The 26261-nt window shown below is 46.1% G+C and overlaps 3 protein-coding genes and 1 long non-coding RNA gene across 28 annotated transcripts in view; 3 read left to right on the plus strand and 1 right to left on the minus strand.

Annotated features, from left to right (window-relative positions):
• The first annotated feature begins 3726 nt into the window (after window positions 1–3726).
• On the plus strand, window positions 3727–3990 carry LOC139039460 (large ribosomal subunit protein eL43-like). The gene has a single exon (XM_070480392.1). It carries the CDS (start codon window positions 3727–3729, stop codon window positions 3988–3990), a length of 264 nt encoding a protein of 87 aa, XP_070336493.1.
• A 3470-nt stretch (window positions 3991–7460) lies between these two features.
• CCT8L2 (chaperonin containing TCP1 subunit 8 like 2) lies at window positions 7461–9176 on the minus strand. The gene has a single exon (XM_020909951.2). The coding sequence runs from the start codon at window positions 9174–9176 to the stop codon at window positions 7572–7574; it is 1605 nt and encodes a 534-aa protein (XP_020765610.2). The 3' UTR covers window positions 7461–7571.
• Window positions 9177–9206: 30 nt separating this feature from the next.
• LOC139029879 (uncharacterized) lies at window positions 9207–16311 on the plus strand. Of its 5 annotated transcripts, XR_011482180.1 has the most exons (5): window positions 9207–9639; window positions 9834–10224; window positions 13736–13872; window positions 14490–14591; window positions 15096–16311. It is a non-coding gene; the product is annotated as an uncharacterized lncRNA (long non-coding RNA). The 5 variants fall into 5 exon arrangements; XR_011482174.1 differs by having other exon boundaries at window positions 9212–10224; window positions 16193–16311; XR_011482161.1 differs by having other exon boundaries at window positions 9215–10224; window positions 14490–14582.
• A 1106-nt stretch (window positions 16312–17417) lies between these two features.
• KMT2C (lysine methyltransferase 2C) overlaps window positions 17418–26261 on the plus strand; it is a 260160-nt gene continuing 251316 nt past the window's right edge. For 19 of the 21 annotated variants that reach the window (XM_070451133.1, XM_070451344.1, XM_070451303.1 and 16 more), the window contains exon 1: window positions 17421–17804. In XM_070451133.1, coding sequence (XP_070307234.1) covers window positions 17644–17804 — 161 coding nt within the window. In that variant the 5' untranslated portion in view covers window positions 17421–17643. Of the gene's footprint in view, window positions 17805–26261 lie in introns of all 21 variants that reach the window. The other 2 variants (XR_011482353.1, XM_070451895.1) reach the window with 1 other exon arrangement.

Here is a 26261-nt window from a genome sequence, read left to right on the forward strand (position 1 = left end):
TAGGGTTCAAGCCTTCACTAGGCAGACTTGGAAGCTGACCCCTACCACCCCATCCCGAAGATTAGTTTGGGTCTCAGTTTCTGTGTCTATGAAGTGGGTCTGATCATATTGGTTCTGGCTACTCTCACAGAGTCTATGTGGATCAGATGAAGTAATGTTTCTATAAAGGGCTCAGTGTTAGTCGCTCAGTTGTGTCCAGCTCTTTGCGACCCCACAGACTGTAGCCCACCAGGCTCCTCTGTCCATGGAGTTCTCCAGGCAGGAATACTGGAGTGGACTGCCATTTCCTTCTCCAATAAAGGGCTCAGGAAAGAAACAAAAATGCTGTTTTTATGCAAGACATTTTATTATTAATGTAGTAATTATGTGTTAGTAAGAGAAGAAAGGGATAGTATATTCAAAAGATAAGCTTACTTGCCTCAAAGAGATGAATATTAATACTTACAAATGAGGAAGGGGTGTGTCTGGTTAGGTGAAGTGGGGGAGGTGTGAGGTGTGGACTGCTGTTCCCTTAGGGAGTGGTGTAGGGAGTGGCTGTGAGGGTGGGGCGAGCCGGTGAGGTGGTTGGTTATAAACTGAAGTTATCTCTCCTTGAGTGACTTTTGAGAAGAGGAAGGTCATTCACTCAGGAGGACACATCTAGATTTCAAGGTAATCTTACATTTCTTACAGAGGACCAGATCAGGTCCTCTGCTAAATTGGTGCCAGGACAGGATTTTCATGCAAGAGACTGATAGGAGGAAATAGCCACAAGGGAAGGAAGGGGAGAGAGTTGGAGGGGGCAGAGATCTGACCCCTGGGATGGGGAGGCGGAGCCTGTCGAGTAGATCAGCAGGTCTCTGCTTGCAGGGCGGCTTTAAGACTGGCCAGAGTGCCAGTCCCTCTGAGGAGCCAGGTTCCCTTTGAGGAGCATGCTGGTGGATTCCAAGGAAGGTGAGGAGACATTCAGTTTCTCTGCCTGTAGCAGGGGATGGAAGTTGGGTGTTTACACAGCCCCACACCATCCAGGAGGTTTCAAAACAGCTTCCTTCATTCACTCACTCTAGCCTGATCATCTACCCAGTGTCATGAGTCCGTGGCTGTAGCAAGAGATGCATGTGACTCTTGTCTTTTCTAGTTATCTTCCGTCTACTTTCTAATATCTCTAAAGGACAAGTTTGCCTGATTGAGATTCCTTGCCTGTTGGCCAAGTTAATTCCTGGTATCTGGGTAGTTCCTGACACTGAGTTGATACGGAACACATGTTCAAGTTGGGGTACTGAATCCAAATGTCCCCCACTCTTACTTCAAATATAAATGGCTACATTTACTTATAGAACTCTCCACAGTTTACTATGAAGAATGAAGAAAATTTTGGACTCTCAGCACTTCTAGAAACCCATTACTTCATTAAGTTCAAAATAAGAGAGTTCAGTAGAAGAAAAACTTTATGAAAATAAAATGCTGAAGAGATCAGAAGAGAGTGGAAGAAAGAAGAGAAACTTAAGGAAAAAAAAATTTTTTTTTTTTTTGACCACTTGGTTTGTGGGATCTTAGTTTCCAGACCAGGGATAGAACCCAGGCCCTTAACAGTGAAAGTACAGAGTCCTAACCACTGAACCACCGGCAAACTTCCAAAGGAGGAGAAATGTAATTTATGAGAAGGAAATCCAGATCTTGGGGAGAAAATAGAGCATCATGTTTCTAAAACATGCCATCATGTTTCTAAAAAAACCAAAAACAAAACTCACCCAAGATGGAAAAGAATAAGGTTGAGCAGGCATTTCAAGAAGCCAGAGACAACAGGCAAATAATATTAATTACTTGTTGTAATGAGAGCCCATTAACCTGATGGAGAAGTAGAAACCATGGGCAAAAAGAAATGAAGAATTGGTTGCTTAGGGGTTTGAAATAAACCAAGTGAAAAGACAACACAGAAAATAAAATGTCGGCGGGAGGAGAAAAGCAATTATATCTAATGAATTTGTAATATAATAGAAAATGGAGTAAAATGAAACAAACAATATTTTCTCTGAATAAATGTTGTATTACTATTTCTATATTTCAAATCATTGATGATATTCTCATTCTCTACTACTTAGTGCCTATCATCGTATAAGGCAAAATAAACATTTGCACAGAAATAGGAAAGCATCATTTCAAACTGTGACATTAACACCTCAATCTCTATGGATGGACCTCTGTGATGTGATGCTGAACATCTGAATACAGACTAAATTTCAAAGAAAAGCTCACACAACTCAAAAGCAAAAAACAAACAATGTAATTTAAAAATGGACAGAAAATCTGAACATTTTTTTCCAAGAAGACATAAAAACGCCAACATTGAGTACATGAAAAGGTGTTCAACAACACTAATCATCAGAGAAATGTAAATCAGAATGGGGAGGGGAGGGATAAATTGGGAGACTGGGACTGACATATACTCACTATTATATATAAAATAGATAAGTCACTGCTCATTCACTGCTATATATACAGTAGATATCTGATAAGCACCTATTGTATAGCATAGGGAACCTTACTAAATATAATGGCCTATATGGGAAAATAATGTTAAAATTGATAAATGTATATATATAACTGATACACTTTGCTGTACACCTAAAACTAACACAACATTGTAAATCAACTATATTCCAATAAAAATTTAAAAGAGAAAATCATAATGGGCTATCACCTCCCACCTGTCTATTATCAGAGACAGGGACTTCCCTGGTGGTCCAGGGGCTAAGACTGCTTGCTTTCAGTTCAGAGGGCCCAGGCTCGATTCCTGTTCTGGGAATTAGATCCCACATGTTGCAACTAAGAGTTCACATGCAGCAACTAAAGATCCAGCATGTCACAATGAAGATCAAAGGTCCTGTGAGCCACAGCTAAGACCCCATGCAGCAAATAAATAGATAGTAAAAGAAACAGAAGACAATGGTAAGTGTTGGTGAGGATGAGGAGAAAAGTGACTTATGCACCTCTGGTAGGATGTAAATTTGTGCAGCCACTATGGATAATAGTATGGAGATTTCTCAAAAACTTAAAAATAGAACTGCTGCATGATCCAGCAGTTCTACTTCTGGGCATTTATTGGGGAAGAACAGTTTTAATCACTATCTCGAAAACATATCTGTACCCATATGATCATTGCGGCATTATTTCCAATAGCCAAACCGTGGAAACAGCCAAAGAGTCCAACAGTAGATGGATGGATAAAGAAGAAGTGGTATAGATACACGGTGGACTATTAATCATCCATAAAATGGAAGGAAATTCTACCATTTGTAACAACGCGGATGGACCGAGGGCATTATACTGAGTGATATAAGTCAGAGAAGGACAAATACCATATGACCCACTTATATGAAGAACAACAACAGCAAAGAAACGAAAACTAACTCAAATACCGAGAACAAATTATTGATCGATTGCCAAATGCGGAGACATTGGGGGTACATGTGGAGAGTGGGCAAAATGGGTGAAAGAGGTCAAAAGTACAGACTTTCAGTTATCAGACACGTGAGTCCTGGGGTGTAATAACATGGTGACTCTAGTTAATATTGTATATTTGAAATTTACCAAGAGAATAGATTGTAAGTGTTCTTATCTCACACACACACACACACACACACACACACAGATCGGGGACTTCCCTGGTGGTCCGCTGGTTAATATGCTGGTTAATACAGCTCTTGGGCTTGGATCGAGTTTGCTGCAACATGGTGAAACGCACCAATGAAGGTCAGAATCATGGGTAAATATGGGACCCGTCCCGGTGCCTCCCTCAGGAAAATGGGGAGGAAAATTGAACTCAGCCAGCATGCCAACTACACCTGCTCCTTCTGTGGGAAAACCAAGATGACGAGACGCGCTGGGGTCATTTGGCTCTGTGATTCCCGCATGAGAGCAGTAGCTGGTGGTGCCTGGACCCACAGCACCACCTCGGCTACCACAGGAGAGTCAGCCGTCAGAAGACAGGAGGAACTGAAGGGCCGGTAGGAGCGTCACCGTTTGATCAAGTTGCTGCTGTTACTGCTAAGTCACTTCAGTCATGGCCGACCCACCAGCCCACCAGGCTCCCCCGTCCCTGGGATTCTCCAGGCAAGAGAAGCCATTGCCTTCTCCCGATCATGTTGCTAGCCTGTAATAAATGGGTTAATTTATATGACAACAACAACAGAAAAGAAGATGCCTGCCAATACAGGGGCCTTGGGTTCAATCCCTGGTTGGCGAACTAAGGTCCCACATACTGCAGGGCAACTAAACCTGTGTAGCAAAAATCCCATGGGCTGCAACTAAGTCCCGATGCAGCCAAATAAATAAACACATTTTTCTTAAAAAAAAAAAACCACATGTAACTAGGTGATGTTACATGTTAGCTAATCGTTGGATTGTTTCACAATATATACCTGTGTCAAATCATTCTGTCATATAGCTAAAACTAATATGTCAATTATATCTCAAGCGAGACTAAATTTCAGTAACATCTGGGTATATTTTGAAATGTTTTCTATTTAAGTTTCAGAAATTATAGGAAGTGCAGATTTTTCTCAGGTTAAAATCTAATGTAGAAAAAACATTCAGGTCTTTTTGTAAACTGTTTTTCACACGAGACAATATTGCAATGGATTATTACACCTTCTGTAAACAAATTGCATTAATAAAATTGAGGGAGAAGGAGGTTTTCAATCAAAGTGAATGTAGGAATGAAATGTGAAGCGCGTAGTATTTGGCATCTACACAGGCAAGACCTCTCCTGGCTGCTAGGGGTGGGGGCGGGGGTGCTCGGCCAGAGCTTGGGGTGCTTCCCTGGAGAGCACGCTCAGGCACGCAGCCACAGTGGGGGGCTCTGCAAGCACCGGAGACAATACACAGGGGTAAAGATGTTTTTAAAATGTGTAATGATCTAGATATGAAAACGTTTTCTGTTGCACGTTCAGTGAAGTTCAGAGAGGCGCTTGCTGGAATCCACCTCTCCTTTCTGATGCATTCATCGAGTTAGAAGAAAACTTATGGAGATAGCCATGATTTTGTTTTTCACCTGTGTGATGAATAAAATGGCATCTCAAGTCTGTGCTTTGATACAGAAAGACTGCCACTGTAGTCTCTCTTACTTAGCTTCATAGTAACCAAAGGCAAACTCAGTGCTAGAGTGTCTGAGTTCTCATTCGGTCTTTCCATGTGTAGGAAGTTTGGATTTCCAAGCCCCAAACTCAATGTGTTGAAAAGGTTTCTATAATTAAATGATCTTAAAATTTCTTTTTCCAGTTCCCTTTCTCCCTGATGGTAGAATATTTCAATTAGTTAATTCCAGATAAATTTAGTCCCTTCACGGTTTTTCTTGATCAGTCTTCAATTTTTTTTAATTGTAGTTGATTTACAGTATTGTGTTAATTTCTGCTGTATAGCAAAGTGATTCAGTTATACATATGTATATTGTTTTTCAGAATGGTTTATCACAGGATATTGAATATGGTTTCCTGGGCTATACAGTAGGGCCTTGTTGTTTACCATTCTGTATATAATAGTTTGCATCTGCTAATCCCAAACTCCCAGTCTATCCTTCTCCCACCCCACCACCCCACCCCACTTGGCAACCACAAGTCTGGTCTCTGTGTCTGTGAGGCTACTTCTGTTTCTATATATACATAGAGAAATATATATATATAATTGTGTGTATCTGTGTGTGTGTGTATCTGTCTGTCTAGGGGAAAGGAGATAGTCATGTTACAGTACGATTTCTCCCCAAGTAAGTTATCGAAAAAATCACTTGTGTATCAAAGTTAGCGCATTTAAAAGATACTAAGTTACATTATTTGACTTACATATGTCTTGGATCTATAACTAAAACGTTCTCTGTGAGCAAGAGCCATCTTTATTTTATTTTGCAAAATGAATATGGCTTTTTGCCTAATTTAGAAAACACTAATTGTACATTTCCCACGGGCCATTTTAAGACATACTTTCTACATAATCATAGGGGTTATGTCTATGAAAACAACACAACAGAGGAATTTGATTGGGGCAATAAAATAATGAATAAGAGAATGGGTTTTCCACTTCAATTTATTGTGTAACTTTGCCCAATCACTTAATTTCTCTGAAGCTCAGTTGTGTCTCCGGCAGCTGAGCGATAACAAGCTTCTTTCTCCTAGGTTTGTTTTGATGATTAAATAAAATGAGTACAAAGTACTTTTGAACTGGTTTACAAAGTTAACTATCTCTGTCATAATCACTATGATTATGGAATTTGAGACTCTATGAGAACAATATGGAACCTGAGGGCAGGGGAGAAACATGACAGCATTTAGTTATATTTGCTAAGATTTAATATTGAAGACAAAACAAGGACCCACCCACCCACAGAGGACGTTGTATAGATCTGAAGTTTGTAACAGCGAGTCTAGTTCTGTGCCTTTTCATCCACCATCCATTGTTCACTAACAGATTCTCAGTATTTCACTTCCGGGTTTCAGAGAATCTTTGCCTTCTGTAAGACAGCTGTTTCTTGAGTTTGGTTCTCTCTCCAAATGCTTAAGCCTTTTTGTTTTGATTCTAAGAGACTGCAGCCTCCCTTCACCTCACTTCTACCCCGACATGCTGCTCTCTTTCCAGAGGCAGAGAAACGCAGATGGCTAAGTGGGAAAGGCTTTGGGTAACATGCTCTGGCTCTACTCAAACCCCTCTTTCTTGCCCAGAGATACCGGGTCACGGGCTTCCCTGGTGCCTCAGACAGTCCCTGGGTCGGGAAGATCCCCTGGAGAGGGCATGACAACCCACTCGTCTTCTTCCCTGGAGAACCCCATGGACAGAGGAGCCTGGTGGGCTAGAGTACATGGGGATGCAGAGTTGGACACAACTGAGCGACTCAGCACAGCACAGCACCGCACCTTGTCATGATCACAGCCTGGCCAGAACACCCTGGTGCCAGGTGCTCCCCCCTGCTCCTCTCCTACCCCAGAGCTGTGTGTGGTTCTAAGGAGCGTGTTCTTATGTTATACATGCCAAGGATGTATACTGCCTCCCACCTCATTTTCTTCTTTTATATTGATTTGTCTTACTCTTCTTCCCCTTTTCCGAGTAATCACAACAGAAATTGTGATCACAACAGAAATCATAACAAACAGAAAAAGGCCACTCCTTTAAGCTGAAACTGATGTTCAGATTGTTCAAGTGACATCTGGATAGAAATTCACATATGTTAGAATTCATGCAGGAATACTCAAAATAGTCGAGATACCTGCACTTTTTTTTTTTTTTTTTACATTCCCCAAATCCAGTTACTCAATTTAAAAATCTTTAATGGGATTGAATCTTGCTTTTCTTGGAGGGAAGGAACAGAACCTGATGGAGAGAAACAGGAAATGAAAAAAGCCAAGAATCTGAAAGAAAGTAAATCAAGGAGAAGGACTCTGCTTATGGTTCTTTATATGTTGTTTTTAACTAAAGAAATGGACTCAGCACCAAACTTGGAGGCAACACAAGGCAAGCATTCATTTTTGGGGGTGGCAGTGCCCTTCTTAGCGACCCCACTTTATTGAGGATGTTGCCACTTATTTGTTCCAAGGGCTTCCTTTTTTTCACAGGGGACGGGCGCGCCTCTTCTTGGGTTCAGGATTCGTGTCCTGCGGAGATTCGGGACTTTTCTTGGCCACGACAACATCATCAACCATCAGAAGCTGCTGAACCACGTCAGCCACAGCTCGAAGTCCTTGGGCTTTGGCTATGAGGGTGTCCCACACTTCTTCCTGGGCCACGTTTATTATCCCCTCGACCCCTACTCCTATGAGGAAGTTTCCAGCCTGGTGAGCTCCGTTCATTTCTGCCATCACGTCGGGGACGGCTAAGCCCGCGTTCTCTGCCAAGGTTTCGGGAAGAGACTGCAGGGCCTGGGCGAACGCCAGGAAGGTGGGGCCGTTAGGCCCTTCCAGTTTGGTTCCTTTCTCCGAGAGCATCTTCGCCAGGGCCATCTCTGTGGCCCCAGCTCCGGGGAGCAGTCTGGGGTCCTGGCACAGCTGGAAGTAGGCGTCAATGCCGCCATAGACGGCCTGCTCGGCCTCCCGCAGCCCATGGGCGGTGGCCCCCCTGAGGACCAAGGTGAGGGCAGGGGTGCCTGGACTCTCCCACTCAAACACCACGGCCAAAGCTTCTCCCAGCTCCTGCCCATACACCCTCTGACACTTCCCTGGTTCCAGCGGAGGAAGGAGGTAAGGCGTCAGAGGGGTGCGCAGCACCTCGCTCAGATAAACCATCTCCCGCCGGGACGCGACCTGGATCACCATGAGGCCGTACTTGTCCGCGTGCGTGAGGGTCTTCTCGTCGATGTCCCCCGAGACCACCACCACGTTAGCCACAGCGGCCAGCTGGGCCACCTGCTTTTCTATCAGACTCTCGCTGCCTTTCCGGAACCGGATCAGGTCATCGGGGCTGGAGAGCCGGGCGGTGGCCGGCGCAAGGGAGCGGGCGGGCCCGAAGTCGCAGGCCAAAAGGGCCACGCGGGCGCCGCTCAGCACCATGGTCACCTGGCCGCAGGGCTTGCCCGGCAGGGCCAGGCCAGGCAGCAGGCACGAGTCCTCCTGCCGCGCACCTGGCAGCGCGCACACGCCCACGCGCTCCGGCCGGAAGCCGCCGTCCAGCTCCCGCGTGGCCCAGCACGCATGCGCCACCAGCCCGGCCAGGTGGTCGGTGTGCCAGAGCGCGTGCGTGTTCATGACCGAGCGCAGGGCCCAGACCGGGTCCTCCAGAGGCCCCAGCGCGCGGACGGCTAGCGACGGCAGCAGGGCCAGCGTCTCCGCGGCCACCGCTGCGTAGGCCTCGCGGAGCTGGGCGCGCGGCAGGCCGGCCCGCAGCAGGCGCTCGGCCTGCGCCAGCTGCGCCTGGGCCAGGAGGACCACGAAGGCCGCGCCGTCGCCGCTCTGCTCCGCCTGGCCCTGCGCCGCCTCCCGTAGCAGCCGGGCGGCCGGGTGCTCCAGCTCCAGCGCCCGCAGGATGGCCGCGGCGTGCCCCGTGAGCACAGTGTCGCCTTTGGCGGTGACCAGGAGCTTCTGCCGCCCCTGGGGCCCGTAGCAGGGCCTCAGGACTCGGGCCAAGGTGTGCGCCGCTGCCAGGCTGCTCAGCAGGTGCTTCTTCTCGGCCGGCAGCCGCTCGGGCAGCTCCGGCGCAGCTGGAGGCGCTCTGCGGTCCATGGCACGCGCGGCGGCCCAGTGGGCCGCACACACGCGCTAGAACAGCCGCGAGGCGCCCAGGGAGACGATCTTTGAAGCCTCTCGAGGGGTCAGTGGGAAAAGCAGTCTCTAGAGAAGCAGGCACAAGGGTGATCTGCTGAGACCTCAGCCCTAAAACCACCCCCACCCCCCCGAGTTATCTGCAAAGGGACGAGCCCTCGGGGCCTCCCGGGCTAGTGTGCCGAAACAGATCTTATCTCGATTAAGTCACAAAGTGGCACTTGGAACCAGGCAGGGAATGAGGTCACAGAAGGACGGAGCATGAGTTGGGAGGCTCTGGGGCAGGCGGCCGTCAGGCCTGTTGTCCAGCAGAGAAAGGACACCGGTGCCCGCGGCCCCGGAGTTTCTTTTAAACTTTGGAGACAACAGATGAGGACAGAGAAGAGAAAACCAAAGGAAAACACCCGGTTTCTTCAGATTCTGGGTGATGCTGTGGCTCCTGTTTGGTTGGTTGGTTGGGGGTTTGTTTGTTTGTTTTGAGAAGGAAACAGTTTTGTTTACTTCTTGTGCAGTCCTCTGTAACCCTAGCCACCTCAGTTACTTGTGTGCCCCGGCCTCTTTGGCTACCTTATCCTCATCAGGTTCCTTAAGTGTCTGCTGGCCTGTTTGTCTTTCAAGCTGCAGGAGTGAGAGCCTGCCCAGCGTAGGACAGCTCTTCCCGATGACAGTAACTGACCTGGCAAAGGCCGGTCGAGACAAGGGAGGGCAAGAGGCCGACAGGCTGCAGACGGTAGTAGACACGGACGCAGAGGAGTGAGAGTGAGGAGGAGGGCGGCAAACCAGAGTGAGTGTCCCACCCACCCTCTGCCCTTACAATCTGAGCTCCTTTCTTCCGACCTCCCTCTCTTCTGCTCCTTCCTTTCTGCAGGTGGCACCTCCTGGAGTAATGGTTGCTTCTTTTTAAGTCTGCATAACAAATATTCATGAGCATCCAGCTCATAGTTCAGTGTACTGGGGACACAAAGATGGCAGGCACATGAGACCAGTGCAGGAAAGGGATTGGTACCAAGTGAGTACAACTTCCTTAGGTGTTGGGGTGCTAGCTGGCACTGATGAACTGGCTGTTAAGATGAGGGAAAGACATGTGACATCTGGGGACCCTAAAGAGAAATGACACAAATGAATATTCACAAAGCAGAAACAGAGTCACAGACGTAGAGAAGGAATTCATGGTTACCAGCCAGGAAGGACGAAGGGAAGGGATCGTTAAGGAGTTGACACGCACACACTGCTTTATTTAAAATGGATCACCTGCAAGGTCCTACTCTACAGCACAGGGAACTCGGCGCAGTGTTCTGTGGCAGCCTGGATGGGAGGGGAGTTTGGGGGAGAATGGGTATTTCTGGCTGAGTCCCTTGGCTGTCCGCCTGAAACTATCACAATATCAGCTATACTCTGATATAAGATTAAAAAAAAGATTAGGGAAAGAGAGGAAAACCATTTTTCATTTGGAAAAACCGTTTTTACTTCATTTAATGGCAGATGAAAAAAAAGGAAAAGTTCTAAAAAATAGGACTCTGAAACTGATTATACCAGCCAGGATTGGTGATAGTTTGCTGAGTGTTGGTTTAATATTTCTACAGACAAGCGGATAGTAATAAAGAAAAGGAAAAGGATGTCACATGAGTGTTAAATACAATCAAGGCTAAAAAAAAGAGATAAATTTGGAGAAAAACTTTTTCTCTGAAAAATAACTTGATTCCTTTTGTAAAAATGATAGCCATTCATCACACAATTTAAAAGGAAAAATAACCTAAACCTTATTTGGAATCCCAGCCCAGAGACAGTCTTTGTTTATATTTTGATGAACATTATTACTTTATGTACATATGTATATATTGATTGTTGTGGATTTACACTTTTACATAAGTGGGTTACATGATACATATTGTATAAGCTTGACTTCAATAATTTCCCCCTTGATGTTATCTTGGATGAGAAGTATTTCTAAGGATATACTATGTTGCCAGAAGACTGTGGGCAACTATTTTACCTTTTTAAATTTTAGAGACTCCATTAGAAAAGGCATGATCCTCCATGCCCCATTTCTGAAAGCCAGTAACGCTGAGAAGAGTGTCACATAACGAATGCTGGTTATAGGGGGCAAAGAGGACTTGCTTGTTTCATTATAGAAAAGTAAAATGTAAAGACCAAAAAAATGTAGCAAAGTATGGGTGTATACTTGTATACCTCGATATAAATACAGTTTTTTTTTAACTTAAATACTCCTATAAGGGATCATCTTAGCTGTATTTCTTAAACGTAACATTTCCCCGCTTATTTTACTTATTCAGCAACTCTCTTGGGCCTCTGCTGAGTCATAGGCATGGAAGGTGAATAAGGCAGACACGAGGGGTGGTCTCCTGTGGACTTAGGTTGGGATGCAGACAGCTAAGGGGGCCATTCATTACCGGCCAGGACAGCCGTCAAGGGGAGAGGATGGGTACTGTAGAAGCATTGAGGGGGACTGCAGCCTTCATCATGGGGAGAACGGTGGTCAGTTCTCCCCCTGACTGAGGTGAAGTCTAAAGAGATCTGAAGGGCTTCCCAGGTGGCTGAGCGATAAAGAATCTGCCTGCCAGTGCAGGAGCCGTGGGTTTGATCCTTGGGTCAGGAAGATCCCCTGGAGGAGGAAATGGCAACCTGCTCTGCTATTCCTGTCTAGGAAATCCTAGGGACAGAGGAGCCTGGCAGGTGGGCTACAGTCCACAGGGTTGCAAAAGAGTCAGACACGTTGTAGCGACTAAAACAACAGAAAGTTGAAGGGGAAAAAAAAGGAAGTGGGAGTTGGCCAAGGGCTGGCGGGGTGGGGGGGGCTGGGACCGCCTGGGGAGGTTTGGAGCCCACCAAAAATAGCCCTGAAGACTGGAGTTCAGGGTGCGGGCCAAAGGAAGAGGAGCACTTTGGAGGGTGGCAGGGACTCTCCAGGACCTAGGGAGCCATGCGGAGGAATTTAGAACTCAGCCTGAAGGCTGATGCCCGGGACTGTAAGTTCCATGTCCGTATTCATTTTTGGTTTTGCTGGGTCTTTGTTGCTGCCCCAGCTTTTCGCTAGTTGGGGTGATGGAGGGCTACTCTTCTTGCGGTGCCTGGGCTCCTCCTTGGGGTGGCCTCTCTGGTTGCGGAGCATAGGCTCTGGGGCACATGGACTTAAGTAGTTGTAGCATGAGAGCTCAGTAGCTGCGTTGCATGGGCTTAGCTGTTGTACCGCATGTATGATCTTCCCAGACCAGGGATGGAACCCGTGTCTCCTGTGTCAGCAGGCGGATTCTTAGCCACTGAGCCACCAAGGAAGCTCTGAACTGAAATTTTCTGATGTACCTCTACACAGATCAAACTAACCACGGAACTACTGAATCTCAACTTTACTTGTTACTGTGTGGACACCACGGAGAAGGCAATGGCACCCCACTCCAGTACTCTTGCCTGGAAAATCCCATGGAAGGAGGAGCCTGGTAGGCTGCAGTCCATGGGGTCGCAAAGAGTCGGACATGACTGAGCGACTTCACTTTCTCTTTTCACTTTGATGCACTGGAGAAGGAAATGGCAACCCACTCCAGTGTTCTTCCCTGGAGAGTCCCAGGGACGGCAGAGCCTGGTGGGCTGCTGTCTGTGGGGTCGCACAGAGTCACACATGACTGAAGTGACTTAGCTTATGGGGACACCATTGTTGTTAAATTCACCTTGATTTTATTTGCATAAGTTGATTCCATGTAAAATAATGTAAATAACTTTTGTGTGCATCAAGAAGAGCTTGCATGCAGTTAACTCATATAAAAATTTCTAACAACATACACTGTGATCTGCTAAGATGGGTAGGCATCAATATAGGCTGTTTGGTGGTTATATTGGGTTGAATATTCCCATCCCTCCCCTGCCCTCCCGCATTCACATTCTCTCCCAGAACCTCAGGATATGACCTTATTTGGAAGTAGGATTGTTGTGGATGTAATTATTAATTAAGATGAGGTCATACTGGTGGAGGGTAGACCATTAATCAAATATTCCTTTCGAGAAGACACACACACAGGAGAGCACCACGCGGGATGACACAGAGACACTCAGGGAAGTGCCACATGATGATGGAGGCAGGTAGGAGAGGTGCATCTGCAAGCTGAGGGACGCCAAGGACTGCTTGTCACGTCCACGTCCCCCCTGACACTGAGGGACGTGGAACCAACACTTCCCAGAGCCCACCACGAGGAACCAGCCCTGCTGACACCTTGGTTTTGGACTTCTAGCCACTGGGACTGTGAGAGAAAACATTTCTGTTGTTCTAAGCTGCCTATTTGGGGTCACTTTTTGCAGTAGCCATAGGAAGCTAATAACAGTAGTCATGGGTATTGCTGCAGCAAGGAACCTAAGACAGTGTATGTGTACTGGGCGGGCCTGTCTGCTGCCTTCTCCCACCCCTGCCCTTCCCCACATCCCCAGATGCATTTCTTTTAAAACTATGGTCTTGTACACATTAGATGTAAATATTTAATCTATTTGTGTGTTTTCCCATGTTTATTTTTCAGTTGCCTGACACCCTTTTTGTGGTTGTCTTGTTCAGTAGTGCTAGGTTTGAATTATAGAACCCTAGAGGGCCAGATGCATATCTCTGTAAAATGAGCTCTCGACCATCTCAAACTCTGATACACAGTTATTTCTGAAGGTGATTATTCTGTTTATTTCCTTCTCAGTTTCTCCCCTTAATTTTTCCACCACACAGGTACATGTACACAGGTATGTTATTGAGATAACTTATGTAATACAGTATGAATTTTTAAATTTAAAAATGCACTGTGGACTAAATATGAACTCATTTTAAGTGGCTGAAATTCTTTTAAAAACATTTTTTCCCCCACTGAAAAATAAAGGACCAAAAAAGACAGCACTTACTGAAACTTTTTGAAGTGCAACTTTAATAGTAAAAATATGAACAGAAATTTTATAAGATCTAGAATTTACATTTTAGTGGTCTTTTTACACAATCATAAAAGTTTCGTTCCTAAAACGCTGAGGAATTTAAGACTATGGGAATACAAAGAGGGATACCATTTAGTAGTGAACCTATGGGAAAGCCTCATAAATACTTTTATGTTCACTGAAACAAAGTGATAAAAGACTGCTCTCTAAAGAAAGACATATCAGTGACATTTTATAGACCTTCAATTAGTAAGAAAGTCTACTGTATCATGAATTTTTACTCCGTCATTTGTATGTTAGACTCTTTGAGAATCTCCTTTGCTTATTGAAGTTTCATGAGATGTTGCTTTATCTTTTTTGCAGATAATAACCCTCATTCCTCATCCACATTTTGAACATCTAATATATATTTGTGATTAGACTACATCTGCTCTGGAAGACTGATATAGAAAAAATGTAAGAAGTGTAAGTCCAGCCCTTTAGAGTTAATTGCTGTTAATACTGTTGCATACCTACTGTATTTTTAAGGTGCCTATTTAACATGTGTACTTATTAGAAGGCATTTTTTTTTTTTTTTTGGCATTTGGTCTTTCCAGATGCTCATTGACTTTCTGATTTTATAATTTTTGAGGAACCTACCTCAGCTGCCTGCCTCCTGGATCTTTGCCATTGTGGTCTCAAAGCTGTGTAATTTGGATGACAGAGACGGAAAAACCTTTGAAAGACCTTTATTTATGTGAATAAGTATTCCTTGAACACTTCCTCTGCATCCCAGGTTATGTTTTGCCTGCTCTGCCCTCAATAAGTTCAGGCTGATGAGCCTCCCATCAGCCCTGTTAGAACAGCTCCCAGTCACCTGTCTGCTCACAGCAGCCAAAGTTTACCTTCATCATCTTCTGTCTTTCTAGAAGCACAGCCTGTTTCTACCCTTCCATTTATCCTACCCACTTTTCTCTTCCCAATCCCTAGGTGTTTCCTTTTAAAACTTGTCTCCAGCAGGAGTGACTTGCAATTTGCACATTTCTGACCCTTAATTTCTCCAAAGAGCTGACAAGTATACTGAAGTAAATTGCCCTGATGTAGAATTTTGTGCATATGAAACACACAGTTGGAAATGATTCTTCTCAATGCAGTACTTAACGAAGATAAACATTTGGATCGATAATCCAATTTTTGAAAGTATGTTTGTAATGTACAATGAAAACGCATGAGTAATAATAAGCATTAAATATATCACTTCTTACGTTTATCATTAGTCATGTACATGTTGTATTTCTGTGTACAAAGTCAGACACTTAAAGTTTGTATTTACCAAGCCAGCGTCTCCTCAGTCTCAAATTGTAGATTTATTAAACGTGGAAAAGCCAGCAGGAACCAAACTCTGAAGGAATTCAAATTCTTACTGTAATCCTCATTTCAAAAAACGATGATTTAGTCAGAAGAGGCTCTGGAAATCAAACTGTATTTGCCCAAATAAGAAAATGCAATTGAAAGTTTATATTTTGGCTACTGGGGAGGAAGTGAAGGCAAACTACAAAGCAGGAAAAACGGCGTATTATTCTTACCTTATACTAGAACTGTGTTGTGAAAACTGATGAAAATCCTGAGAGTGCCTTGGGTGTCTGGCCTAGAGTGTATGCCTGGAAAATTAAGAGTTTACCCTGTGCTTTCGCAAACGGTTGCTAGTTCTTACTATTTTGTCCCCATTGAAATCTACGATCTTTCCACTCCGCTAATGAACGGGAAGGCAGGCTCACAAGAGCACATTGTCCCAGGGTTGATCCCTGTTGGAATAAGAAGCCCAGGATTCCACATCTGTAACTCTCCTTAAGTGTCTATTTCAGGTTTCTGACTCTTAGCCCCGTTTTTCTTTCACCCTTTTCCCGTATTCTAAGAGGCAGCTTACAACTCCTTCGATTTTGTGTCCCTGCATCGCATCTCATCCAACGTTCAAACCAAGTTGTCGGTTATTTATTTTTTTTTACTGGTTTATTATGTCTTTCAGCTTTTTTATTCCTCAGAATGCCATCATTCTTTTTGTCTGACAGCTTTATAAACCCTTTCAGGATCATTTGGAAAACGACGTGGCAATAACGAAAGTACCCCTGGAATGGGATTAGAACGAAGTTGCACTCCATTTCTTTTTCTCCACAGACGCGCATTAAAAAAACGAAAGAACGCTGAACGTGCGCCCGGCGCAGTCCCTCCGAGCCGGTCCCCCGGCGCCCCGCCGAGGGTGGGGCGGGGTGGGGGCGGGGGCGCCAAGGGGGGAGCCCGGGCCGGCCGCGCGCCGGGGCGCGACCAGCTCGCACCCACCCGCCCTCCCGTCCGCGGCTGTGGGGGTGGGGGGGGCCCCGAGCGCCTCCGGAGCGGGGACGCGGCCCGGGCCCCGTCCTCGCCCTGCCTCCGCGCGCTTCCCGGGACCCCGATCCCGGACTCTCTCCTCCGCAGCTTGGCGCTCTCCCGGGGCCGGGGCTGGAGCCGGAGCCGCGGCGCAGCCGGGGCAGCCGCGTCAGAGGAGGAGGGAGAGGGGGCGGGGGAGGGGCGGTGAGGTCAGCGGCGGCGGCGCGTCCGCGGGCGGCGCATGCGCGGAGCGAGCCCCCCCGTGAGTGGCAGCGGCGGCGGCGCGCGAGGGGCGGCGGGGGCCGGCGGGGTGGGGGAGGGGGAGGGGCGGGGGCGTCGCGGCGGCCGTGTGTGGGCGAGACCGGCGGCGAGTTTGAGAGGGCTGAGGTGCGGGGGCCCTCGGGGCAGACCCGGCGGCGGCCCTCGCGCGACGGCCCCGGTCGAGTGTGTGTGTCTGTGTGTGCGTGTGTGTGTGGTACACGCACACCCGCAAAACTTCCTCCTCCCCAGCCCCGGAGGGCGGGCGCGGGCGCTGAGGGGCCGGAGCTCTCGCGCAGCCCGGAACCCACAACAACAACTGGAGCAGCTGTCAAAACTTCGCCGCCGCCCGGCCTGACGCGGCTCGCGCAGGGGAGGGGCCGCCGGCGGGGAGCGCGACCCCCGCCCGCCCGCGGGGCCGCCGCTCCCCGAGCCGCGGCCCCTTTCTCCTCCCCGCCGCGGGCGGCCTGGGGGAGGGGCGCGGGCGGAGACCCCCGGGGCCGGCCGCCCCCCGCCCCCACCCCCTCAGGAGCCCCGCCCCGCTCGGCGCCGCCCGCGCCCGCTCCCGCACCGCCCGGCGCCCGCCCGCCGGCCCCGCCCGCGCTCCCCGCCCCGGCCCGGCCCGGCCCGGCCCGGCCCCTCCCTCGCGCCGCCCCGCCCGCCGCCCCCCGCCCGGCCCCTGCGCGCCGAGGTGCGCGCGCCCGCGCGTATGTGTGTGAGTGCGTGTCCTGCTCGCTCCATGTTGCCGCCTCTCCCGGTACCTGCTGCTGCTGCTGCTGCTGCTCCCGGGGCTGCGGGAAATGCGAGAGGCTGAGCCGGGGAGGAGGAACCCGAGCAGCAGCGGCGGCGGCGGCGGCGGCGGGAGGAGCCCCCCAGGAGGAGGACCGGGATCCATGTGTCTTTCCTGGTGACTAGGATGTCGTCGGAGGAGGACAAGAGCGCGGAGCAGCCGCAGCCGCCGCCACCACCCCCCGAGGAGCCCGGAGCCCCGGCCCCGAGCCCCGCAGCCGCAGACAAAAGACCTCGGGGCCGGCCTCGCAAAGATGGCGCTTCCCCTTTCCAGAGAGCCAGAAAGAAGTAAGTTGAGTGTGAGGGAGCCAGGCCGGGAGCCAGCGGCGGCGGCGGCGGCCGGCCCGGAGCTGTCACCGGCGCGCCCCGGGCCCCGCCGCCCCCGCGCGCCCCCGGCCGCCCCCGCGGGGTGGGGGTGGGGCCCCGCCGGCCGCGCGGCTCCGGGCCCCGGGGGCGCCTGCCCGCCCCGCGCGCCCGCCCCGCGCGCCGGCGCCCGGCCTCCCGCGGGCGCCCCGCACCGCCCTCCGCGGCCGGGCCCCCGACGGCCCGCGCCGCCGCCACACTTTACTTTTTTTTTAGTTTGGGCCCCGGCGCCGCGGTTTCTGAGGCTTCTGTGTTTGGAGAAATATCTCGTTAGCCGCCGCTGGGCCTCGCCGGTTCGTTGGTTGTCCCAGCCCGAGGCGCAGCTGGGGAGTCGCGGGGCCGGCCTTGCGTTCGGCACCCCCGGGCGCTCGCCGAGCTGTCAAAACGCCGGGGCCAGGTGGTCCCCCGGGCCGGCCGGCGGGCGGCTGGCTGCGGCCGGAGCCGGGCTGCTTTTGTCAGCCGGCCGCGGCTTTAACTTTCCTCGCCTCCCCATCCCCGCCAGCCCCTGACTCCAGGGCTTCGCCGGCGCGTCGGGAAGTCTCACGGCCGCTCCCCTCCCCCGCCCGGCCCGAGCCACTCAAACTCCGTGTGGTGGCCGCGCGGGGACCGCGAGCGCCGAGTTTTTGGAAACGTCGCTCCCAACCGCCGGCCGAGCGCGGGGAGCACGTTGGTGCAGCTCCGGACGGGTGGAAACCGCGACCGAACTCGCCTCGAGGAGCCGTCTCTGAGCTGTGAGCGGGGCCGGAGCAGCTCTCGGGTGCTTCGGCGCCGGCACCTCGGGGCTGGGCAGCGCCGGTTTTCGGTGATTAGAAATGCCTTTTTGCAGTATGGTTCTCGGACAACTTTGCCCGTGGAATTCAGAAAGTCGTTTCGTACCGGGGAGTGGCCGAGCGCTCGTGGCTCTCGAGGGTGCCGAGCAGGTCCGTGGCCGCCCTCGGAGTTGTAGAATGGCCTGGGTGCTTACTCATTTCATTATATGGTCGTCTCCTGCTAGTGCAAGGGTGCAGCGGACGCCGCGGAGAGCAGCTCACTTACGGATTCTCTGGGTTTTTGTTCTAGTTTGGCTTTTTTTTCTTCGGATGGGGTGCATTCATTTAGCAATAGCATTGTTAACGTTTGGTGATAGATAGTGAAAAGAGGAGCGTGAACCCAGGCAGAGAACAGGCTTGTGGGAACCCCATGAAGCCCTGGACTGGATATGTGCTCTTTCTTGCTTTGCTCTCCTCCTACTGTGAAAGCGATTCAGGGCCTTCGACTTGCCTCCATATTTTATGGCCAGCTCTCACCTAGCTGTGACACCTCGCGAGGGAAACGAGTACAGGATGTGTACACTACTGCATTAGCTCCTTTGTGATACAGAGTTAGGGGTTACTGTATCACTCGCATTGTAGTGTCTGATAAAAATGCCATTGTTATTCCTGTAGTAACAAATCTGGAGAAGGAAGGTGCAGGTTTAAGTAATTTTAAACTTCTTTGCCACTTTTTGGGTATAAAAGCAACACATAGGAAGCCACAGTAGGGTTTTAACTTCATTACTTCCCATTTTCACTATTGCATGGTTTGTGAACATTAATTTTGGATTATTACATGTTTTAGACTTGTTTTTAAATTTTTACCCTAGAAAGAGTAGACCTATCGGTGGTGTTCTCATCCCTACACATGCAAGTGTGTGTGTTCATGTGTACGTGTACACTTCCCCTGAAATTGCAATGATCTCGTTTGTATTAGTGCAGCTCCCGAGGACACCGGAAGAAAGGTTGGTTTAGGGTATTGTCACTTTATTATTTTAGTTTTTATTATTATGAAGGAGAAAAGGGTAGTCCTTTGAGAGATTAAAACTTTTCTACAGAATGACAGTAGTATATCAATATAAAAATTTCAACACTTTGGAAGATGTTTAGAGCAGTTCTAAGTCTTGAGAGTTTTCTTTTTTAGGCTTGAAAACTGGTATGGTAGTTCTTACAGGTAATTTAAGTCTAGTGGTAACTTGGATGACTCCAAACTTTATAGTGAATTCTTTAAAATTAGGTGTGTCTTTTGAAGAAGGAAATAAACTCCAGTCGTTTTAGAAGCACATAAATGGAAGCTAATATCTGAAATGGGAGGCAAGGAGAGGGGTTTTCAATTGTGTAAATCCATGTTGTACCAAGATACACGCAGAAAAGACCATGTAGTTAGCTTGGTAGGGCAGACCCTGAAAGTGAAACTGATGTGTAACAAATGTAAATTAGGTTTGTAAATATTAAAATTATGTGGCATTGCAAATAATTACCTCAGAAATGAAGATTAGTATTTCTGTGGAATGCAATGGAGATAAACATGTTTAAATTGTCAAGTGTTATTTAGATGATCCGTAAGTGGGTTGTTTTACCCCAGAGAAGAGGCCTTATGGTAGTATTTTTTTTTTTTCATTTTTCAAGAATGGTAGTATTTTATAAAAGTAGGTTAGTGTATTTGTTTTGGATTAAAAGAAAAAGCTAACAATGGATAGTAAATACACATTCTTTTGAGTTTAAATTTTTTAATAATTAGGTAAACATTTCTCATCTTATAGTGTTAGATCATCTTTATGTTTTAATCACATTTGAAAAACATACGCAGTTACTGATTTTATAGTAACTATTGTCACTTTAAAATTATGTATACAGAACTTCCCTAGTGGTCCAGTGGCTAAGACTCCAAGCTTCTAGGGCAGGTTCAATCCCCGGCCAAGGAACTAGATTCCACATGCCGAAACTAAGAGTTTGCACGCTGCAACTAAGTCCCGATGCAGCTAAATAAACTAAATATATATGTTTACAACCTAAAATCAAGAAATTTGAACTGAAGCTATTAATTGTAGAGGCAGAGTTTGAAAAGTGGGTATGAAAATGGGGAAATACTAAGTGGGACGGTGAAGTTTGCACATGTCTAGAAGTTCTTTTGCGCAGTAAGGGCTTGTCTGTCACTTGGTCGTTATCAGAGGTGCGGGGACTCCTGCTGCTGGGCAGGCACTACCAGTGCCTGGGGTTATTTTTCTGTTAAGGTTAGGGAGACTCTTGCTGAACCTTTGGTTTGTTCTTTTCTTCCTGAGAATATATATTCACATTACTCAGTTGGGAAGCCAAGGAAGCATTCCACCCTGTTTCTTACCAAGTCAGTAAAGTTGATGTTCAGCTTGAGGGTGGGTGTGGGGATGGCACAGAAGCAGCAGGTGGCGGGGATAGGATTTCTGAGGTTCTATTCTTGACCTTTTCTGAATAAACTTCCTATACCCTGAACCAGGTTTCTTTTCAGAGGTCAGTGAGTCTTATTAGAAAGTCACCTTGAGCATTATTGTAGAAAAAAGGGAGGCACAACCAGTGTTGTCTTCCAGCAAACATGGCAGTGCTGCAGGGGACTGTTGCTCTCCTGTGTCTGTAAGCACATTTCCCTCTTCCCCTCAGAGTTCTCATTTCCGTGGCTGTGAACTTGACATCAGCAGAACAAAAACAAACAAGAAAACTGTATTACATTATAATATATGCAGTTTCATAAAATAGCAGTTTATAGTTGAGGGATACCCCTATTGTTTGTTCTTTTTGAGATGATGCAAATTTGTAACTTTTATGATAGTTGTTCTTTTTCTTTCTTTTCACGAAATTAGATACATGGGAATTTTCAGTAGTTACTGGTCTCCAGCACTTAATGGGCACTGAGATGTTTGAGTTTACCTGAAGAGCTGATCCTGGAATGGTAGCCTGTCTTCTCTCTGAGGTGGGCTCGTTAGTTTGCTGTTGCCCTGCTCTTGGTCTTCCTCATGGACTCTCTTGTCTTTCAGAATGCATTTTTAGTCTAAAATACAAATTATATTTGATATGATTATTAATATGTAAACTTGGTCAACATGCATTTCCATCTAAGTTTAAAAGTATTACAACAATTTGCTTTCTCATTTTACAAATAGTGGTTTAGTACATTTTCCTATTGTCAGTTAATTTTGCCATGCCAGATTTGTGGTCACTTTGCAGGGTGACAAGACACACTCCTCTAACCTCTTCTTCACCTTTTTGCAAAACTGCATATTTATTCCCCAGGCCATAGTCAGATTTCCTCTGGGCAGAGAGCGATTGTCCAACCTTGTATACTTGAGGCATTTGTGGTTATGACTGAGGGGCTTCAACGAAACTTCATTGACCTTCCAAAATGGAAATGATCAGCTTTTAGTTACAGAGAACTTCAGATGCTCTCACCTGGTGAGGAGGTGTGTGAAACCCTTGACAGGATTCGACATAGTTTTAAATCTATGAGACATTAGGACTGAACATAATTTTTAGTTGATACAGAATACACTTTCCAAACTGTGTGTGTGTGTGTGTGTCCCTCCCATCCTCCCTCCCTCTCTTTTATAAAAAAATTAGTTTTGGCCCGTCTTTTAATTTCAACAAGCAGATTAATCCCTTCCTCCTTTATTTTAACATTTTCTGTATCATGTTTGTGCTGCAGTGTTTATTTTCAGAACTTCTTGGCAGTGTAAGTTCAAAAGTTGTGGAGTGAAATGGGGATGATTTTTTTTTTTCTTCTCTTTGGTGATGGCCTGCATATAAATGTATACTTGTGATTAGTGTGAATATTCAGTAGAAAGATTAATCTTGAATTTGTAATTGGCAGTGTCAGTCTCTCCACTTGCAGAATTTAAAGAACTTAAGAACACAGGTTAAGAGAAGGAAGAATGACACAGCTCTTTTTGCACTTTCTCTAGAAAAAGCTTCGTATAAAAGACAGGAAAATTGTTTGACTTTGCTTCTGCTATTAATTTTGTAGTAGCAGTAACTATGTATGATACACAAATGTGGCAACTGTTTGAGAAATACTCTTCTGTAACTTTTTAGATCTTTCATGTGACATGTTATTCAGAGAGCATGTAAGTGCCAAATGTATGCTAGGAGGGACAGTCAAATCTGGAAGAAGGTTTACTGTGGCCCAAAGGGTCCTCAGAAATGTGGAGGAAGCAGTGCATGAATTACACCTTGAAGAGTCGATAACAGCCAGTCGGGTGAGAAGAAAGTTGAGAGGGTGTTCTGGGGCAGCAGAGTGAATAAAATTATTGAGGGAAGTGTAAAAGGTGCTTTCTTGGTGGGGTGTGACTAGATCAGGGGCTTAATGTGGGGTTTGGGGCCAACCTGTGATGGTGCTTGAATGCAGGGAAATGAGTTTGGGCTTATAGTTCAGGCGTTGTAAACTGTTGACAGGGGCCAAGTAGGTAATTTAAATGAGTTGCCTGCAGCTTGTAAGCTCCTTTAAGTTGGGGAGAAAATGGTGAGTAAAAACAGTCTGAAGAGTCTTAGAGGTCTTTGTGCCTTGCTTAGGAGACGCTGAGAGACAGTTGTGGCTGATGGCTGCCATGTGAGACTGTAAGATGTTGCTGGATACCCTGGTTTTTCAACAAAGGTTGAAAACTTGGATGTTCATGTGAAATCTCTTGACTTTCAAGTATTTTCAATTAAGATCTAAAATGCTATTTGGACCCATACCTTGTGGGCTAGGTTTAATCTGTAGACCACCAGTGGACAAGTTTTTCATCTCTACGTTATACCTGGACTATTTTATTAAAAGTAGATGTCTGCAGTCTTCCTGAGGACAAGAATGGCTATTATTATATTATTTTGTATTTTGTGTCCATTTTACAGTTGAATATAGGCACTCTGATACTCAATGATGCCTGGAATAGATGTCTACAAAATAGAAATGTCTAGAGTATTGGAGGGTTTGGGAGTAGAGTTTAGGAGCTAGCTTAGGATGTGTGTGTATTCACTTGTGTCTGACTCTTTGTGACCCATGGACTGTAGCCTGCCAAACTCCTCTGTCTATGGGGTTTTCCAGGCAAGAATACTGGAGTGGGTAGCTATTTTCTCCTCCAGGGGCTCTTCCCAACCCAGGGATCGACCTTTGTCTCCTGCATCGGCAGGTGATTCTTTACCACTGAGCCACCTGGGAATCAATCCCTAGTATGATTTACTTGAAATCACTGAGACTGTGGAGAATGTGTGGAAAATAGTAAAAGGCTTAGAATGCTCACTTACTCTTAGGAGATGGGGGAAAAGGGTCAAGAAAGGCTATAAAGATGAGAAATGAGATCAGAATATATTCCCAGTAGAAATGGGCCAGTATATACATGCAGACATGCTCATGGCAGTAAGGGAAGGTAGAAAGCTAGTAGAGAAAAATCGGCAAGAACAAAATGCCCATCCATGAACTACCATGTAGTTTTGTTTTTAAACCGTTTTTCTTCTAAATTAAAGTATAATTAATTTACAGTGTTGTGTTAGTTTCAGATGTACAACAAAGTGGTTTAGTTATGTGTGTGTGTATACTTTTTTAGGTTCTTTTTTTGTTATAGGTTAAAAATACTGAAATAGTTCTAGATCCTTGTTGTTTACTTATACATTGTTATGTATATGTTGCATAACAATGTGATGTAACTGTTTTTTATTTTATACATAGTAGTATGTACATGTTTATCCCAGACCTCTAATTTGTCACCCCCCCATTCCCTTTGGTAACCATAAATTTGTTTTCTATGTGAGTCTATTTCTGTTTTTTTAAAAAGTTCACGTTATCTTTTTCGATTCCACATATAAGTGATATCATGATATCTCTGGCTTACCTCACTTAGTATGATCGTCTGTTATGTCCATCCATGTTACTGCAAATGGCTTTGTTTTGTTCCTTTTTATGGCTGAGTAATAGTCCATTGTGTGTATACCACGTCTTCGTTATCCACTCATTTGCTGATGGACATTTAGGTTGCTTCCAATGCTGCTGTGAGCATTGGGGTGCGTGTATCTTTTCAAGTTAGCTTCCTCCAGATATATGTCCAAGAGTGGGATTGCAGGATCATGTATCGTATAGTTTTTGTTAGGACAGAGAGGTTGACCTGTGGGTACCAGAGTGGGAGCATATCTGGGATACATTTGTTGACTTCTGGAAAAATTTTCTCAAGAGTTGCAAAGCAGTAAGTTTATTACTAACACTGTTTTGTAAAAAGCATACAAACACAAACTATGTGTATATTTTCTGTATAGAAAATGATTTGGAAGAATATGTAATGAATATTAATACATATACTTTCATATGTACATCTATGCAGTATTTAAAAAGCCAGTAAATTTAAAACCATAATCTCTTTTTACAAATGAGAAAAATAAGTTCTTGGGGTATTACTGAGTCTCGAACCAAGATCACCTGAATTCAAATTTAGGTTCTACTGCTTGCTAACTATTTGTTGTTGGGAAGTAACTTTTCTGTGCCTTTGTTGCCTCATTTGCAAAGTGGTCTTACTACCACATCTAGTTTAGGATTGTTGTGAGTTTATATATTTGTAGAATTCAGACTATGTCTGGCACAAAGGAAATGCTAGCTTGAGGTGGTATTATAAGAATTTGCTGTTAGTGTTATGGCCACTGTCATCAGTTATCATCAAGTGTTATTGTGACGTCATTGAATGTTATTGGCTGACATGTGATGAGGTACCAGAGTCCAAAAACACCATGGTGTCAAAAATAAGGTAGTAGTTACGGTAGGGGGAGGTGGGTGATAAAAGAGTGCGCTTCTACACAGCTATCCCTGATAAAGAGAAAATACAAAAAAGCTTAATCAGCAGAAATCTCTATAGAATGTTTTTTATTATGAATAACACATGAGAAGCAACCAGAGCAACTCCCTAGAAGCTATGTATGTATAAAAATATATGTAGTAATGTTATCACAAAATTACTAAAAAATTTTTTTATTAGCCAAACTTCTGAATGTTGTCTTAGTGGTCTTTTTAGTTTACATCTCTGCTGACCACAGTTTTATTAGTAGGTCTCCCTAAATGAGATGAATTATTAGGTAGTTTTAAAATGATTTCCTAGTCTTTTTAGACTGAATCACTTTTAATCTTTACACCTCAGTGTATGTAACCAATTTACATTAGTAACAATATAGTTGATTGTCATGGTGAAGTTTGTGTGGTTTGGTTCATAAGTGTTCTAGTGGAACCTAGCAAAAAAATCTTCCTTGATTTCCTGATCTTTGGGGATCCTAATGACTTGCAGACGTGTTTGGAGTAACCACCCGGTTGCATGTGAAATAACAATATGAAACATATGAAAGAATAACCATATTTTTCACCTTAGAACTCTCATCGGTGAATTGTTCTCCTAGGGTCGAAGCATTTGGTTAATATGGCCTAGTTTTTCTCCTGTTAGACTGACTTAGAGTTATAACTCAGTCTTCCAGCTGAGTTTAATCCCTCATCGTCTTGCTTGTTGAATCCAGCTTCAAAACTGACTCCACTGAGATGAGTAGAGGCCCAATCAGCTCAGCCCCGCCCAGACTGCAAAATTACGAATAAATAAAATGGTTATTTTACTCTGTTAGA

The sequence above is a fragment of the Odocoileus virginianus genome, chromosome 1 (genome assembly GCF_023699985.2).
Source record: "Odocoileus virginianus isolate 20LAN1187 ecotype Illinois chromosome 1, Ovbor_1.2, whole genome shotgun sequence".
Taxonomy (NCBI): Eukaryota; Metazoa; Chordata; class Mammalia; order Artiodactyla; family Cervidae; genus Odocoileus; species Odocoileus virginianus.